Source organism: Pleurodeles waltl, chromosome 10, assembly GCF_031143425.1.
Source record: "Pleurodeles waltl isolate 20211129_DDA chromosome 10, aPleWal1.hap1.20221129, whole genome shotgun sequence".
In the NCBI taxonomy this organism is placed as follows: domain Eukaryota; kingdom Metazoa; phylum Chordata; class Amphibia; order Caudata; family Salamandridae; genus Pleurodeles; species Pleurodeles waltl.
The window spans coordinates 895,204,469-895,224,235 of NC_090449.1; the positions used below are offsets into that span (position 1 = coordinate 895,204,469).

Genomic DNA, 19,767 nt, shown 5'->3' on the forward strand with positions numbered 1-19,767 from the left:
AGACACCAAGGGAGATCCAGAATGGGGTGACTTGCGGGGCTCTCACCAGGTTCTGTTACCCAGAATCCTTTGCAAATCTCAAAATGTAGCAAAAAAACACTTTCCTCACATTTCGATGATAGAAAGTTCTGGAATCTGAGAGGAGCCACAAATTTCCTTCCACCCAGCATTCCCCAAAGTCTCCCAATAAAAACTGTACCTCACTTCTGTGGGTAGGCCTAGTGCCCGTGACAGGAAACGTCCAAAAACGCAACATGGACACATCACATTTTCCCTAAGAAAACAGACCTGTTTTTTGCAAAGTGCCTAGCTGTGGATTTTGGCCTCTAGCTCAGCCGGCAACGCAGAAAACCTAGCAAACCTGGACATTTCTGTAAACTAGACACCCAGGGGAACCCAGGATGGAATAACTGTGGTGCTCTTACCAGGTTCTGTTACCCAGAATACTTAGCAAACCTCACAATCTGGCAAACAAAATCACTTTTTCCTCACGTTTCAGTTTTGCAAAGTTCTGGAATCTAAGGGGAGCCAGAAACTTCCATCTGCCCAGCGTTCCCCGAGGTCTCCTGATTAAAATGGTACCTCACTTGTATGGGTAGGCTTAGTGCCCACAACAGGAAATGCCCCAAAACACTACGTGGACACATCAAAATTATCAAATGCAAATCTATCTGTTTTTGTGGGGGGGAGGCACCTGCGTTTTTGGTCCTGGGCTCAGCAGCCATCTAGGGAAACCTACCAAACCCAAACATTTCTGAAAACTAGACACGCATGGGAGTCCAGAGAGGTTACATTTAGCTAAAAAAAAAAAAGAACACAAATTACATTTTTCCCACATTTCTGTGTGGGATCACCGCACTGGGACAAAGTTCCTACCACCCAACGTTCCCCTCAGTGTCCCGGTAAAAATGATACCTTGCTTGTGAAGGTGGGCCAAGTGCCTGTGACAGGGAATGCTAAAAACATGTCAAAAATGAGGGGGAACCAAAGTGGGTCCAAAGAGGCAGTTTGGAAAAAAATGTTTTTAGGATGACAAGTGGGGCAGAATTTTTATTGGTATAGATGCAGCAATGCTGGGTGGTAGGAATTGTGTGGACTCCTGCAGATTCCGGAAGGTTACATCACAAAAATGTGGGAAAAATGTGTAATTTCAAGCAAAGTTGAAGGTTTGTAGGGCATTGTGTATAAGAAAATGGTGCTGGGTGCATGTGAAGCACACCACCCTGGACCCACCCACACGTTTAGTTTTCAGATGTGTCTAGGTCTCGTAGATTTGTATACATGGCAGAGCCCCAAAGTCCAAAAAGTGCAGCCCTCACCATTCCAAGTGGGACAATTTTGAGAATTAGCCAAGCTCTCATGGCCCAAATGTAAAACGAAAACCCAAAATAATCAAATGTCCTCTTTCTTGGCGTGGGATAAGATGTTTTAGAGTGCGGGGGAGAGCTGAAAGACTGTTACCCCCTTCAGTTGGAGTGGGGGTATAAACCAGGCCCATATTGATTGGTAGTCACCACCCCACTATTTTTTTTTTTAATTCCCTGGCATCTAGTAGACTTTCTGTCCCCCCCCCCCCCCCCCGGGGGTGAATCGGGTTAATTGCATTATCTGCCCACTGGTGGGCAGAACACTTTAGTCCCCATTTATTTGGGGTGGGGATATGGCCATACCCCCACCGTCTTATTTTGGAGGAAAAAAAAATCTTCCCTGTTCTCTGGTGAGCTTTCTCCTCCCCCCACCCCTTGGGCGCAGATGGGCCCTCCAAAAATAGGCCGATCTGCCCTGGTTCAGATATGGCAAACAGTAATGTGCCCCTATAGGGAGCGACCCTTGCCCAAGGGGCTGCCTCCTCAAACAAAACACACACATACACACACCAATCCCTGGTGCCAAAGAGGTCCCCCCCACCCCCCACCCACCCCGGGGCAGGTCGGCCTAATAGTAAGAGGAAAGGGGAGCAGAAATGGCCTAAAGTAAATCTGCCCCCCCCAGGGGAGCAACCCTTGACTGGCATCTAGTAGGCTTTCTGCCCCCCTCCCAGGGGAGTGGGTCGGGGTTAATTGGCCCATCTGCCCACCGTTGGGCAGAACAACCTTGTCCCCATTTATTTGGAGTGGGGGCCATACCACCACCCTCTTTTATTAATAAATCTTCCCTGGTCTCTGGTGGGCTTTCTGCCCCCCCCTGGGGGGCAGAAGGGCCTTACAAAAATAGGCCAATCTGCCCCCAAGGGTGGTAGAAATGGGCAACAGTAATGTGCCCCCTTGGGGAGCGACCCTTGCCCAAGGGACTACCCCCCAAACAAAACACACACACCAATCCAAGGTAGGCAGAAATGGCCTAAAAATAAAACTAAATCCCTGGTGCCTAGTGGTTTCTGCCCCCCCCGGGAGCAGATGGGCCTAATTAAAATAGGCCTATCTGCCTAAAATAACCTAAAATAAATTTGCCCCCCAGGGGAATGACCCTTGCCTAATAGGTCGCTCTCCTTGAGTAAAACTGACAAAAAAAAAATCCCTGGTGTCAAAAAAAACTAAAATACATTTGCCCCCCACAGGAGCGACCCTTGCCTAAGGGGTTGCTCCCCTCTTGTCAAAAAATAAAAAAGTAAGCAATCCCAGGCGTCTAATGGTTTCTGCACCCCCTCAACTCCACACTACCCCCCTTCCGCAACCACCACCAAGGGCAGATCGGCCTAATTACAGTAGTGGGGGACAGAAAAGGCCTTAAAAAATGTTGCCCCCCTGTGGAGCGGACCTTGCCAAAGGAGCCGCTCCCCTTATAGAGAATTTTTTTTTTTTTTTTTTTTAACTCCCTGGTGTCTAGTGGGCATTTCTGACAGCCCAATCGCTTCACGATCGGGCTGCAGAAATGCTCAGAGAGAATTCAAAGGAAAGGAAAGGCCTTTCCTTTCCTTTGATGCCTCTCCCACCCCAAGCCCATGATTGGAAAGAGAAATGCTTTCATTACTCTTTCTGATCCGGGCTGGAAGCTCAGCGTGCCATTGCAAGCTGACATCATCAGATGTCACAGAGGGGTCAGGGGTGGAAGGGGAAGCTTTTCCCCTTCCAACCCTGACAGAGGGGTGTGGGTGGGAGGCTGGTCTCGTCCCCGGCACACGGGAACTGTGGCCGAGTAGGAAGCCACCTCACCCTAGGCACCCAGGAGGATAAATGAAAGTGTCAAATACAACCATACCTCATTCTGAGTGTAACAAGTTCCACTGAGGTATAACAGATATGGGTATCATGTTCTAGTATGCCACTAGCATAGTCGCTGGCACTGGCCGAAGACTGTTGCATAAGGCTTGGCTTAGGCGAGTCTTTGGCACGCCAGCACCACGGTCCCAGATTTGAAGTACTAGTGCTCCTACCCCTTGGGAAGCTGGAGCGCACACAAAACCAAAATGGCACCTCCAGCTATGCCCAAAAAAATGACAGTAAAGTGCAGACAAACCATAAGGCATGTGCTACAAGGCTTCAACGTTGGCCAATGTGCTCTACAACATCGCTATAGAGAAATTACAAAATATTTTTGATGATAACTGAAAACATCAAAATATATTACTCTAGCTCCATTTATGTCAATGTGCATAAAAGTGGCTAAGAACAGTCAAAAGGAAACTAGTGTGCAGTATATCACCTAAATATTACATTTGGATTATTTCTACTATTTATTTTGCTCCATTTAAAACATTCTGGGTACACAAATATGTCACAAAACACCACAATTTACTTGATATTTACCTTTATGTTTGTCTGCTGCAGGAAAGTTGAGCTTAGCATAAAAATACTCTCCGCTGGGTCTTTGTTATTCGAGGGATTTTCTACAGTCAGCACAAACTCTGTGGTTTCTGCGGGAAGAGAAAATGAGCCAATAACAACTATAAACTCAGTTATAGTTTTAAATGTTTTTCTTAGTTTTCAATTAGTAACAAAGAAAACAGAACAACTTCAGCCACGTAGATGACGGTGGAGAGTGTCAGAATGTTGTGCATCTTATCACATTGGTAATATTAATACATCAGCATATATCTGTTGTGAAAAATGGCAGGCATTAATCAAATACCATGTCTAAGACCCATGGATTAAACCCAATACGATCTCATCAGTGAACAGGGTTATGACAACCTTCACTGCCCATAGGTATAGTCACGATACTGCTTTATATGTAGCTGCAACCAGACTCTTTGCACTTATATATTTATTTAGGATCTATGTTATCTATTTATGTAGCTTCCACTCTTTGAGCATTAGTGAGAAGATAATGCCTCAGCTGTTCCCAGATATCCTTGGGTTGGGAAGTAAGTGGCACAAGCAAGACAAAAGTGTCCATGCCATCTTCACTGAATGTCAGATCTGCAAACTACTGTTTGGTAGTCAATGTACTTCTTGCTCCCCAAAAGATTGAAATTCTACTTTTGGTGAATAATATCATCCGCCAAAGAACTCATCTTCTCCTTTTCATCAGTATCTTCCTGACCCACCCCAGCAAAGCCTCCAACTGTAGTATTTTCAAAGCAATTACTACCACTTTGCTGAGCAGCTCAAATGTTTAAATCCAATTTTTCTCAATGCTCAGACATTTGCATGCCTGATGTATAAAATCTGCTCCCATTCCCCCACATCTGCAACATTTGTCATCTCCTCTAAGACCCAATTTGTGTGGTAATGTTGGTGTTTAATGCATTTGATGCAGGCACTTGAAATGTACCAAGCAGTGTCTTCTATTTAATGATACCCTTTTAGTCTGTGAGCACCGAAACAGCCACTGTTCCTCAGTGATATCACAGTTGAAGACTTTCTCATGTTCTACTAGGAGAAAATGGTACAGTTGTAGAACCTTTGTTGATTTCTCTATATAAATCTGGAACCTATTTTTCCACTGTCAGCACTAAGATAATCTTATTATGTTTAATGGCTTGGGCCCATCAGGTTTAAAAGTATGTAGTATCCAAGAATACAGAAAAATATCATGGCTTGTCATATCACCAAAACTCAAACTCCTGTATGGATAGGAATTTACCATTCAGGTATAGTTGACACATTTTTGTGAGCCCGAGTTTACCGCAACTGGCCTAGGCTCAAACGCTGCCTGAATCATGAGATTATAATACTAATGGAATTTGGGGGGGGGGGGTTATTATTTAGGAGCTGTGGAAATGTTCTAATTTATACCAAGCCCATATTATGATATCAATTGGATGTATGTGCTCTGTAGTCCCATCATATTTATTTATCAAGACATCTGGTATCTAAAGGGACAGGGCCTGCTATCTCATTTTTGATTGGCACATGTGGAAGGGGACCCGCACTGCCATAACAGTATCTGATATTTTGCTACTTATTAGAGCTCATTATCTAGTACCGCCATTAACCCCTTCTTGTGCAGCAATAGTAATTTTATTGCATCCCACCCAACTCTAGGATGTTTGCACGCCCAGACCAGCCTGATCAAGGCAAACCTAATCTGAGGAAGATTGAGGACATTGGAACTGGAACTGCACAGAACAGATTTGAAAGCCTAAATTAGACAATCATCTTAATGAGTTATGATGCCAGTCACGGCTTCGGTAATTTAACAAATATAGTGCTATAATCTTCCCTTTATGATTGCCTCATGATTTCTGTGCCTCTTGATCTCCAGATATTATGCAGTAACTTTTCCATACCGATGGATAATCAAGCTGGGGACTAATTATGCATTGGATTAAAGAAATTTACCATATTTGCTTCAGTTTGTGTAGATACCAGACAAGCTATAAAATGTCAAGACCTCTTTAACTGGTGGTGAAATATTTTTATTTGGGTGTCCAGCATTTAGCAAAATATTATTTGCATATAGTGAAATTATAGTTTAACAGTCAGGGGCTCCACAATTATGGCAAACAATAGAGGTGAAATGGGCAACTTTGTCTGGTGCTCCTGGAGATCGAGAATGATGTGCATTTTAGGTCACTCACCCTCATGCTAACTGTTGATTCCGCATAGAGCCAGATGATCAATTTCATAGTTCCTTTGCTCACCCCCAGGCTCTATATAACAGTAAACAAATAATCCTATACACATTTTTGCACATGCAAAATACAGCTGTTGCTTGCAGATATGGATCAGTCTGGTGCACTGGGCTAAGCAGCATTCACATATTTTGTGTTGTGGCTCTCCATGCTTTACAAGCAGCTTGAACTGACAGTATTATTCCCCACCATGAACAACAGTGAGCATGTGGACAGGATCTTGATCAATAGACTAGTATCTAAGTTATTTAGAAAAAAATGCCTAGATGAAAAACAATTAGATGCTGTGGCAAATGACTGTTTGTGTGTGTGGGTGTACATATATTATATGTGCGTGCACACGTAAAAGAGAATAACACCAGTAACGTAGCCTACTTTCTTTTTCTTTAATGGACAAATTAATGTGGTCAGTGTAGCCCATAATCCAAGGCAGATTGACAGAAACACATAACTGCAGCCAGGAACTGAAGGCAGACTTTATATCTTGTTCACTTATGTCTGCATCCTGAAAAAAGAAAAACAAAGGTAGAGTCAGAGAATCTGAAAGAAATTCCTGGTAAATCAGACAAACAGGCAAAGATTTCGTCCTAGAAGTCCTTTATGGAATACCCATCACATTCCCAGTGACTAATGCCATACAGCAGTAACCTAAAGAAACATTGGGTGCTGTGATGCTACATCAAGGGCTGTGCTACACAGGTGCAAAAAGCATAACCTAATTCAACATAAAAGCTGAATACTATGACATTTTCCAGCTAATTTTGCCAGACATCAAAATGTCAATTAATGCTCATTATACTTCAATATTTATCTGATTGGTTTCCCTGCGCATGTTGGTGGCGCTTTCGACTATCACAGGAGATGAGGATCTCTAATAAATCAGAGATCTCAATTGCTTGAGCGTGCAAATGAGGCAATCTATAGGCTTGCTACAAAAATGTAGGCCATAAACCTATAAAGCAAATGTTTCAATTATACAAATGCAAACGTTTCCCAATGGGCACTTATGGGGTAAAATATGGGAACATATATGCAAATAAAATACAGAGGGACTGAAAATAGCTTTTTTAGTAGGCTTCTTTCTGTCCCTAGGAGGACCAGGACCCACATTTGGCATAACAAACTAAAATCAATCAACCAGTCAACTTTGAGGGAATTTAGGCCCTGCCAGTGTCCAGGGTCTCAGTCAAACAGCCAGGTTTCCAATGCCGTAAGGAACCTCCTATAGAGTAGGGGAGATCCTGAGATGCAGGTGAAGGCCATTCTAGCTTTGGCTCCGAGCTAGGAGAAGGAGCAGCATCCTGTTCTGCTGTGTTGTATGCGGGGGGTGTGGGCTTGTGAGAGGGAGGTGAACCAGAGGTGTCTTGAGGGTTTGTGGAATCTCAGGCAGTGGTTGACGTAGGTGGGTCCGAACTTGTGCTGGGCCTTGAACATGTGGGTGAGGAGCTTAAACTGGCATCTCTTCTGGACGGGGAGCCAGTGGAGTTTTTTTTTTTAGTTGGAAGGTGATGTGAGGGTGATGAAGGAAATCCATGATGAGTCTTGCTGCGGCGTTTTGGCAGGCCTGCAGTCTTTGAACTAGGTGGGCTTTGACTCCCATGTAGAGGGCGTTCTGTAGTCCAGCTGACTGGTGACGAGGGTTTGGGTGATGGTGCATCTCATGGTTTGGGGAAGCCACTCGAAAATCTTACATAACATGCACAGGATGAAGAACCAGAGGATGATACTGTGCTGCCTTTGGACCTCATGGTGAGTTTGCTGTCCAGGCTGATAGAGATTGCCGGGTGTGCTCAGCTTGGGTTGGAGTGGGCCCCAGTTCTGTGGAACAGAACACCCCAGGAGGAGTTGTCACTACAGAAGATCAAGATTTCCGCCTTGTATGTGTTGAATTTAAGGCAGTTATCCCTCATCCAACTGGCAACCCTGGTCATGCACTGGTGAAAGTTGGTTCTGGCAGCAGTGGCTTTTTTGGAGAGGACGAGTTGTGTATCGCCGGTTATATATGTTAAGTCAGTTGGATCAGACTATGTTGACAAAGGAGAACATGCAGATTGTGAAGAAGGTGGAGCTAAGCGATGAGCCTTGAGGGACTCCGCTGATGAGTGGTTTGTGAAGGGTAGAAGGTTGACTCATTGTGTTCTGTTGCTGAGAAAGGAGCTGGTCCATCTGAGGGCAGCTCCTTGGATGCCTATGTTCTGAAGTCTGGAGAGGAGCGTGTCATGGGAGACTGTGTCAAAGGCTGCTGAGAGATCGAGGAGGATAAGGGCTTTTGTCTCTCTATTGTTGAGGAGGTCCAGATGTCATCTGTGGCTGTGATCAGGGTTGTCTTGGTGCTGTGGTTGCTGCAGAATCCGGATTAGGAGGTGATTGCGTTCCGTGAAGATGGTGAGTTGCTAGCTGATGGCTTTTTCAAGAACCCTGGCCTGGAAAGAGAGCAGGGAGACAGGTCTGTAGTTGCTGAGTTTGTTGGGGTCAGCTGAAAGTTTCTTCTGCAGGGGTTTGATTTCTACATACTTTCAGTTTTCTGGGAAGGTGGCAGAATTCAGTGAGGTTTTGAGTAGGGTGAAAAGTTTGAGGCCGTCCCTGTATTCTCCTAGATTAAAGGTGTGGTAGGGGCATGGATTGAATGGGGCCCCTTAGTGGATGGATTTAATGACGGCGATGGTGTCATGAGTCGTGAGTTGGTTCCAGCAGGTTGGGCTTGTGATGGTAGTGTGTGTGGAGGTGTGATCATTGAAAAAGTCTTCAGGTTTGAGTTGAGGGTTAAAGTTTCTATATATTTTGGTGATTTTGTTATAGAAAAAATCTGCGAGGCTGTCGCATAGGTCCTGAGATTGAGAGATGTTGCTTGTCGCCATTGAGGGGTTTGTGAATTCTCTGACTATGCAGTAGAACTCCTTACTGTTGTTGGGGTTAGCTTCGATCCACGATGTCTAGGCTTTTTTTTTCATCTCACGTAGTTGGCGATGGCATAGAATGAATGCTGTTTAAGTGGTTCTGTTGGCTGGGTCTTTATAGGGGTGCCCCCTTCTCTCGAGGTTCATGCAGTGGCGCTTAGCTGTCCTGAGGACCTTGGTCTACGAGCCTGCTTGCTTGGAGAATCTTCTGTGTTTTTCGTTGGAGATGATAATGTCAGTGTAGTCAGTGATCTAGGTGGTGAAGCTTTTGATGTCCTGATTCACATTGTTGTAGTGTGAGTGGGTTGAGGGTGAGGTAGTTGGTCCGTTTGGTCTCTGAGGCCTTGTTCCAGGTGCGTTGGGCGGTGTTGGGTTGCGTTGGTGGGAGGACATGGGGGTCGTAATGATGAAGTGAGTGACCGATTGGTCGGTCCATGTGAGTTTGTTGGTGTGGCTGTATTTGATGCGGTTGCTGGAGGTGTGTATGGCGATGTGTATGGGGGCGTGTACAAGTCTGGTGAAGCCGATGTTGTTCAGGCTGTTGAGGAGGATGGCGAGGTGGAACCTGAGGTCACCTAGAAACATATAGTCCATCAAGACTGGGTGGGGGTGTTTTGGGAGGGTACATGAAATCTGTGATGGAGTTACAGAAGGCAGTTCGAGGTCCCGGAGGAAAGTTTTAACAGGGTTCTCCTAATGGTGGATTTCTTGCTAACTTGGGATGGTCCATTACTGAGATGGTGCCGCCCATGGCGGTGGTGCATTTGATAGATTCTTTGTGGATGATGCCAATTCCTCTGCCTGGCTTATTAATGTGGTTGCAGTGAGTGATTCTGTATCCTGCTGGTATGGAGGTGGCGATGTCAAGGGCTGATGCACAGGTTGAGCCAGGTCTTGGTTAGAAAGACGATGTTGGGCCCGTGAATGTCAATAAGGTCCCGGATCTTGGTGGCATGTTTGCTGAGTGAGCATTGAGGAGGGTGCATCTGAGCTGGTGGTGGGTAGCTGGTATTGCGCATCGAGTGGGCAGGGTATTGCTGAGAGGGGTGGGGTGGGGGTGTGCGTGTTGTGGTAGGTGAAGTGGCAGAGGGTGCAGGTGAAAGGTCCTACTGTGGAGTGTGTGGCAGTGTTTGTGGCGGTGTCGAGGGCGGTAGAAGTGTAGCTGTGGGTAGCAAATGGCCTAGCGTTCCTGGTGCTGGCCATGGTCGAGGCATGCAGCCCCCCTTACATATATCCTGGCAGGTGGTAGGGGTACTAGGAGGCGGTGGGCTGGGCTGACGAAAAGGTAGGAAGGAGAGGGGAGGTGGGAGAGGAAGCAAGCAGCAGAAAAGGGCAAAAAGAGGCAGCAGCAAAAGCAGACTAAAAGGGCCCAAAGAGGGCAGAAAAAAAGAACAAATAAAGCAAAAAAGAATTACTGAAAAATGTGAGAACGAAGCAACAGAGAAAAGACTGAAGTGGAGTGTAAGAAAAACAGGTGGGAAATTGCGGGAGAAGGAGCAAAAACAGCAGGAAACAGCAGGAGCAACAAAAAGGAAGGGAAAGAGAGCAGGAAGAGAAGAGAGTGACGCTGAAGCAGGAAGAATTAAGAAGAACGCAGCAGAGGAGAGAGGGCTTGGAAGAGCGTAGATACTGGAGCTGGCCACGGGCCAACAGAGGTAGTTGGAGAGCTGGGCATAGACCCCTGCTTGGTGGGGGCGTGCTGCGGTCACCATTAAGTAGGTTCTTGGAAGTGGGAGGGGACCTAGAAGGCGGTGGGTAGGGCTGGCTAAAAGGCGGGCAGGAGAGAAGGGGAGGGAGAAGGCCGGAAAAAGAAGCAGGCAAAAAGGCAAAAGGGGGAAGCAGCAAAAGTAGACTATAAGGGCCCTAAGAGGGCAGGAAAAAGAAAAAAAAAAGAGCAAAAAAGAATGAAGGAATAAGGTGACAATGAAGCAATAGGGAAAAGACTGAAGTGGAGAGTAGAAAAACGGACAGGAAATGGGCAGGAGCAACAGCAGAAAGGTTGGAGAAAAAGACCAGGAGCAGCAAAAATGGCAGGAAAGAGAGACAGAAAAAGCTCAAGAAGAAAGTGGTGCAGGAAGAAGAATGTATCCGAGGAGAGAGAGCGTAGAATCACGCAGATCTTGGAGTTGGCAGAGAGACAACAGAGGTAGATGTAGAGCTGAGCCTGGGCACCTGTTCTCCCAAACAAGTGTTGAGTTACACTGAGGACATCATAAAAACTGACCCTTTATTACTTTGGTTTAAGATGTTATATTCAACTGTGACAATCCTTTTCCAGGCGTATCCTGAAGGATTGCATTGCCTGTGAAACTATGGATAAGATTCATGGCTCTATTATGTGAAATGCACCTTTATCGACCTAGGAGTCTCAGAATATTTTAGTAACCCAGACTCTGTTACTTCTAGTTCTTAAGTTAATGTCTGTAACCTAGTCTTTCATTTTAGGTTTAACGTTAGAAAACTGCAGTCCGAGTATATAAAGACAATTAATGCCGTAATCACCACTCTAGGAACGGAACTCTACTTAACTTGGAGCGGCTCACCCCGGCAGAGATTTTATCTTATTCATCTCCGTTTAGGCATTGTTTATTTTCTTGCGGCTTTCCCACAACAGGGCAGCTGGTTTTCCAAACTTTAAAAATGCCCATGCGACTATATTTCTGCTAAAAGCACTATGCACTATGCACTCTGTTATTTTGCAAACTATATAAGTCAGCACGCCTAGGGCTCTTACTTATGATTTTTCCATCGGAATGCATTATAAATTACAAAGACGGTCTTCTGCTTCTACAAAGATTAGAGTCTCAAACGATTTGCTTTGCAGCCTACATTTTATTCAAAATTCTATAGTGGCCTACAGTAGAGAAACACGGAAGCCAAAGATAACGTCTTTGTGAGTATTTAATCTGTTTATCTTCACCAAAGAAAACCACCGCTGTGTCCTCTGCCTGACGCGCTCCAACTGATCTCGTTGGAACACACCGGCAGCACCACAGCAACAGAACATAACATATTATCTCCTTTTTCCACAAAAAATGACATGAAAATATTTATACAGAAAAAAACATATGAACTTAACCTATTACTAGTAACATACTTCTCCCTATTTTATCTATAAAAGAACCTACAAACAAAATATATAATGTCATCCTAACATCTGGTGACCACTGAGAAAGCACTAAAATAAATAATAAAGTATCATGATGGCAACAATATGTACCAGTATCACAAAAGTAACAGCTCACTAATATCTGTAACATTCCTTGAGTTTCCAAGGTATGTGCTTTTCACTGGCTGGCATCCGTGGAATGTGTTGTTCCATATCTTTAAAGTTTGACAAATCGTTCTCCTCGATGACTTGACTGGACAACAATTTTTCTCTAGTTCCAGACTGCTGACACTAACACCTTTAATCTTAACGATTTTCCAGACATTTCACCAATGACCACCCTCAACTATGACAGCATTGCCACACACTTTCTTCATAGTAATAGGTTCACCATAACTGGCATTCCCATTTTTAACAAAAGTTTGGCATTTAATGCGTACCACATCTCCTGGTTGAAACATCTGGACTTTAGTGGATTTTTTTTTAAATAGTACCTACTCTTCATTTTTTCTTGTGCATCCTTTACTTCTCCCAACATTTTGCCCTGGTCCACCTTAACAGTGAGTTTACCCTCTATTGCACTGGCTAACCAGGCAGGAAAAAGCTTAGATGTGGAGCGTCTTACCCTGAGAAGTTCAAATGGGGATATTTTAGTGAGCGAATGCGGAGTAATACGTTAAACCAGCGTATACACTTCACAGGCTCTCTCAGGCCCATTTGCTTTAGCCCATTTGACACATTCCACACCACTCTGTTCATCCTTTCTACCAAACCATTAGTTTGAGGATGGTAGAAAGAACTTTTCAAATGATTCACACCAGCCTCCTCCAAAAAAACTTCCACTTCATGATTATCAAATTGGACACCATTATCAGAGACTATGTACTCCGGGCTCCTCTCACAAAAATATCTTTGAGAAATTGTATAGCATTGCCAGCTGTGGGATTAGGAAAAAAACAAACCTCAGGCCATTTGCGAAGGTAATCCATCAAAACAAATGCATAGCGTAACTCAACCGTCTCTTCGTCACGGTTCAGCCTAAATGGCCTTCATGTGCATGATTTACCAACATAGTACGAATGTCATATGGGGGAACACATTTATCATTCCTCAACACAACTCCATCCTCTATGAATAATTCTTCACAGACTTTTGAGTAAGGTTGAATTTCGGTGCTTAAACACCTATCCTTGGGCCAACCATTGACAATATAATCCTTAACTCTGCTCAGCACGCCTAGGGTTTTTACTTATGATTTTTCACATTCTTATTTTCTGTAGATTCCCAAACTGTTTCAATGCAAACATTAAACTCATCTACAGCTGCTATAAAACAATCTTCCTTGTCATCCTCTAAATCAATATCATCCTGTTCAGAGATAGGAAACTGAGACAAGAAATCTGCGGTGAAATTTCCTTTTCCTGGAATGTATTTTACTTGGAAATTATACTGTAACAATGTTGTGGTGAAACGTGCAATGCGTGGAATAGTGTAGTTAACTTTATCACCACTCAGATAATACACCATAGGTTTATGGTCAGTTTGTATTACATAATTCCTTCCCCAGACATAACTGCTGAATTTCTCACTCACCCAACAAGTAAGTAACTCCTACTTAATTACAGAGTAATTGAGCTCAGGTTCACACAGTACTCCTGAAGCATAAATAATGGTTTTTCATCCTCATTGGAACCCAGAAGCAAAACTGCACCCAAACCATATTTACTGACATCCACTGTGATGATACACAATCTGCCGGGGTCATATTGACTCAATATTCCAGCATTAGTCAATTCCTGGTTTGACATTGTCAAATGTGTTTTGACATTCACTATCCCACAGAAAGGGAACCTTGTTCTTTAGCATATTAGACAAAACCTTCACCTTGGTAGCATACACTGGAATGAATTTGGCATAATATTTACACATAGCAATTAACAAGCGTAGTTCATCTTTGTTTCTGGAATTGGGGGCATCTATCACAGCCTTATCCACGCCTGACCGAGGTCCTATTCCTTGGCTTGACACACCGGGCCCCTAAAAGTTTTTTTTTTTTTTTTTTTTTAAATCTCCAAAGTTCACATTTCTCCTTTTTCACAATGACCCCATGGTGGAAAGTATCATCTTTTTTGGCATGTTACCCCCAATTTCTACCTGTTTGTAGTATGTTTTGCCTGTCTAACCGGGATCCTGCTAGTCAGGACCCCAGTGCTCATAGTTTATGGCCTAATGTGTGTGTTGTCAGTAGTGCTTAACTGTCACTGAAGCTCTGCTAACCATAACTTCAGTGCTTATGCTCTCTCTGCTTCCAAACTAGTCTCTATAGATTAGTGACTTCATTTACCAATTCCAATTGTTATGTTATTATAGCTTGTATAGCGCTTTATCTGCCCTGAGGCCTCGTAGCGCTTTACGCTGCCCTTTTAATCGCAAGAAACATAACATCAAAAACTTTAGGCTCTAAATAACCATGTTTTCAAGGTTTTGCAGAAAGTAGTTTCCTGTAAGCATGCTCGGATATTTATCGCCAGCTATTCCAAAGTTTTGCTCCTTGAAAAGACAGGGATCTTTCTCCCCATTTGCTTTTTTGACTCTAGGAACCTCAGCAAGGCTGGCTGAGGAGGATCTCAATTGTCTACCTGGTATATAGAATGTGGCTAAAGGTCTGATCATCTCAGGTCCCAGATTATGTAATGCTCTGTACATATAACATAGAATCTTAAACTGAATTCTTTTTGCAACAGGGAGCCAATGTAGAGAGGAGATTCCCTGGCATATAGACTGACGTTTAAGAATTTTTAAAAGCATTCGTGCCGCAGCATTTTGAACTCTCTGTAGTCTATCTATTACATGTTTAGGTGACCCTATGAATAAGGCATTCCCGTAATCAAGACAGGAGTCTATCAAGGCCTGAATAATCAGTCTTTTAGCGGTGAAAGGCAGAATTGCCAGTACCTTCCTAAGCGTCCTAAAGAGCGCAAAGGAGGCTCCAGCTATTCTGTTGGCATGTTGGGACATTGATAAAAAGGGATCCAGCCATACTCCCAGACTTTTTACAAGATCTTTGGGTGGCGGGAGAGCACCTACCCCATGTATAATTGTAGAGTCTGTAAGTGGGTTCTTGAGGCTTCCGAAGAACATCACCTCAGTTTTTCCACCATTAAGCTTAAGTTTACTAGATACCTGCCATACGGCCACTGCTTGTAGGCAAGGTTCAAGCGCTGTCCCAAGATCGGCTGCTTGGTGGAGAAGGAGACAATAAGTTGTGTATCGTCTGCGTAGGAAACAAGTTTTAAGCCAAACGTTTGAACAATCTCTGCAAGTGGGAGCATATAGATATTGAATAATAATGGACTCCGGGATGAACCCTGAGGAACTCCACAGCCACTTGAGATACGTTTGGAAAAGCAAGATTTCTCTAATACCTGATAGGATCTTTCATTAATGAAGAAGGTAATCCATCCAAGAGCAGTGTCGGGAATTCCAACATCTTGTAGTCTCGTCGTGAGAACCTCCAGGTCTACCATATCAAATGCGGCAGTGAGATCTAGCAAAATAATAGCTGTTTTGATCCCTGTATAAAGCTGCATTTTTGCTTCTTCCGTAATCGCTATTAATGCGGTTTCTGTGCCACGTCGTGGCCTGAAACCCATCTGCGTGGGATAAAGGATCTTATTTTCTTCCAAAAATAGTTAGAGTTGGACCTGGACTTGTCTTTCGGCTATTTTAGCTATAATGGGTAGCAGTGAAATGGGACGATAATTATTCATGATTTCTGGGTCCAAATTAGTTTTCTTCAGGTGAGGCTTGACAATGGCCTCCTTCCAAAGATCTGGCACTATAGCCATATAGAATGAGGAGTTGATGAGATTAGCAATCACCGGGCTTACCATTGGTGAACCCATAAGGAGGATCTGGGGGGGGGATCTGGCACACTGGACCTCCCTTATAAGTCCCTATTATATGGTACCTAGACAGCCAGGGCATTGGGGTTCCAGGAGATCCTTATGGGCTACAGCATTTCTTTTGCCACCCATAAGGAGCTCGGACAAACCCTTTCACAGGACTGCCACTGCAGCCTGCGTGAAATAGTGCACACACTATTTCACAGCCATTTTCACTGCACTTAACTAACTTATAAGTCACCTTTATGTCTAACCTTCATTTACTGAAGGCTAGGTGCAAAGTTACTAAGTGTGAGGGCACCCTTGCTCTAGCAAAGGAGCCCCCAAGCTGTCCAGAGCCAATTCCCCGGACTTTGTAAGTGCAGGAATGCCATTACATGCGTGCACAACATATAGGTCAATACCAATATGTAGCTTCACAATGGTAACTCCGAATATGGCCATGTAAGGTGTTGAAGATCATGGAATTGTCCCCCCCCCATTCCAAATATGGTATCATAGGGTCAATCCCATGCACACTGGGGGCTCCAATATGGACCCAGAGTACTGCTAAACCAGCTCTCTGCCCAGAGGGTGTGTCCCTGGTGTTAGCCATCTTGTTTTCCAAGGTGTGGGGACACTCTGGAGATCTCTGAGTGGCCAGTGCCAGCAGGTGATGTCCAAGGCCCCTCCTGATAGGTGAATACCTGGTTAGGTAGCCAATCCCCCTCTCAGGGATATTTAGAGTCTCTCCTGTGGGTTCCTCTTCAGATTCAGCTTGCAAGTTTCCACCAGGAATCCTCTGCAACTTCAGCTTCAGCTACTGACCGTCGGATCAACCGCAGACTGCCCTAGAAACCGCTGTAACTGCAACAAAGTATCCAGAAAGGCTACTGTGACCCTGAAATTTCAGCTCCAGCCAGCAACTGCAACAGTTTCCAAGGTGTTCACGCTCTGAGGACTCCCTGCCTTCACCCTGCACCAGAAAAACCAAACGAATCTCCTGTGGAGTAACGGAGTCACTTCCCTGCTCCAGCAGACACCTTCCAAGATGACGACCGGTTACCCGGACTCCTCCCCTGGCAATGAGCGTGCTCCTTGGAACACAGGTGGTGGACCCCTCCGACACAGACTGTCCTATGATCCAGCTGTCCAAATTTGGTGGAGGTAAGAGCTTGCCATCCGTTTGTGACAGTACTCCTGTGCACGGCGTCCTCGCTAGCTCCTGAGGCCTCTGTGCACTATTTGCAAAAATCCTTTCTGTACAGTGTGGCCCAGGTACCCAGCACTCCATCCTGCGATGCACAACTCGTGCCGAAATAAGCATGCAGGAGCTGTGCAACGGGATTCTTCCCTACCACACATATGACATTGCACTGGGTCCACAAAAAATATACTGAAGTGAAGTGAATGATCGTGAAGGGCAAGCACAGCTCCCTCCCACCTCAACCATACACGAGCATCAGCGGCAAACAGCGAGGATCACCAGCATAACAGTGACAATGTGAATCACCGTAACAACAGTTTACCGCGTGGGCCGTTGCCAGTGGTTTCGCTCATCGCCAAAAATCCAATGTTGTGGCCTAGCGCAGAGAAACACGGAAGCCAAAGATTACGCCTTTGTGAGTATTTATTCTATTTATCTTCACCCCAAAAAAAAAAACACCTCTGTGTCCTCTGCCTGATGCGCTCCAACTGATCTTGTTAGAACACACCAGCAGCACCACAGCAACAGAACATAAATTCCTTTAGCAACTCGGAAATTGCATTAAATTCTATTGTGTTTCTTTATGGATTGCACTTTAATTCCTCTGTTTTTGTCCAACAAAAACTTTTATATGTTTTTTTTGCTTGTATTTTTAAATTATGTATCATGCATGTATGTATTTAGAATTCAGGTGTTATTTATGATGTGTACTTTTATGGCAAAAAGCCAAATAAAGTTATTGACTGAGTTTTCACTGGCTAAAGTCAAGCTTCTCAAAGTGCTGACAATTGTCTTACCACTTGTAACCCACAACTACGTCTGTTATGTTTCTACAAACATCATGGTGAAAAAGTGCTATTCATTATGTGGGTTCTGTGCAAGGTTTACTGCATGGAAAGAGATATGTCATGCCATGTCGCTCACAGATTTACATTCCAAATAGTTCTATAACATTTTTGTAAATAAGCCTACCACACGCAGTGTTGGCATTGTTCTGGAAAGTTTCTTTACCACCAAAGGATAGCCACACCTATTAGTCTCTGATAACTATGTTCAATTTATATACTACAAAATGAAATATTATTTGCCCAGGGCAGGGATCAAACAGCTCACCTTACACCCAAAAAAACAATGGAATTATGGAAAAGCTGAAAAGAATTGTAAAGGAAACTATTCACCTGCTACTAATGCTGGTATTAATGTAGTTGAGGCATTAAGAGAGAGGCTTTGGAACTATTGTGTCATCAATGCACCATTGCTGCATTCTAAAGATCCTGTATCCAACCAACCTGTGTATGTTTCAGAGTGGTGTGGCAGAGATGGTACTGTCAAGTATGCAGGCAATTAAGGACAATGTAAGATTGGTGTAGGAGGCTGGCCTGGTGTGTAGTGGGTACCTATGGTACGTACAGCTTATACCAGGTCCAGTTATCCCTTATTAGTGTAGTATAGGTAGTGTCTAGAAGCCAGGTTCTCTAGAGGTAGCTGTGGATAAGCAGCTGTAGGGAAGTACCCTCTTTTTGCCATGGTTACCCCCGTTTTCTGCATGATGTCAGCGTGCTTGACTGCGTTTACTGGGATCCTGCTAACCAGAAGCTCAGTGCTTATGCTCTCTCTCCTCTAAATGTTGTCACTACATACTGGTAACCCAGTATTTAACCCAAAATTGGCATACCGGTGCCCCCTTATAAGTCCCTAGAGTACCCAAGACACTTGGGCTCCAGGGGATCCATATGGGCTGCAGCATTTATTTTGCTACCCATAAGGAGTCCATGCAATGGCTTCTGCGGGACTGCCATTGCAGCCTGCTTGAAAAGGTGCATTCACCCTTTCACAGCCATTTACATTGCCCCAGGTCACTTATAAGTCACCCCTATTGCAGGCCCACCATACGGTCACAACCTATGTCCATCTACATAATGGTAACCCTGGATATAGGCATGTTTAGTATCAAACACGTTGGAATCATACCCCAATGCTTTTGCAAGCATCGGTTGTATGAATCGATGCACTCTGGGGGCTCCTTAGAGGACCCCCAATATTGCCATTCAGGCCTTCTGAAGTTTTCCAGGCAGCCAAAGCTGCTGCCACCTCTCAGATAGCTTTCTGCCCTCCTGTTGCTTGAGCAGCTCAAGCCCAGGAAGGCAGAACAAAGGATTTCCTTTGGGAGAGGTGTGTTACACCTTCTCCCTTTAGAAATAGGTGTTACAGGCTTGGGAGGGGTAGCCTCCCCAAGCCACTGGAAATGCTTTGAAGGGCACATTTGGTGCCCTCCTTGCATAATCCAGTCTACACCAGTCCAGGGACCCCCAGTCCCTGCTCTGAGCGAAACTGGACAAAGGAAAGGGGAGTGACCACTCCCCTGTCCATCAGCACCCCAGGGGTGGTACTCAGAGCTCCTTCAGAGGGTCAATAGGTTTTGCCATCTTGGATTCCAAGTTGGCAGGGAACTCTGGGAGCATCTGAGTGGCTAGTGCCAGCAGGTGACGTCAGAACCCTCCCCGATAGGTACTTACCTGTTTAGTTGACCAATCCCCTTTTCAGGGCTATTTAGGGTCTCTCTCTTGGGTGGTTCTTCAGATACAGATTGCAGCAGGAATCCTCTGCATCCTTTACTTCACCTTCTTACCAGAGAAACTGCATCTGGACCCTCC

General features: G+C 44.6%; 1 protein-coding gene across 2 annotated transcripts in view; it reads right to left on the minus strand.

Annotated features, from left to right (window-relative positions):
• The window catches only part of PEX1 (peroxisomal biogenesis factor 1), a 729,162-nt gene that overhangs the window by 499,999 nt on the left and 209,396 nt on the right, over positions 1 to 19,767 (minus strand). For both annotated transcript variants that reach the window (XM_069211642.1, XM_069211643.1), the window contains exons 7-8: positions 6,392 to 6,521; positions 3,747 to 3,853 (exon numbers count right to left, since the gene is read on the minus strand). In XM_069211642.1, the coding sequence (XP_069067743.1) occupies positions 3,747 to 3,853; positions 6,392 to 6,521 (237 nt within the window). The remainder of the gene's footprint in view (positions 1 to 3,746; positions 3,854 to 6,391; positions 6,522 to 19,767) is intronic.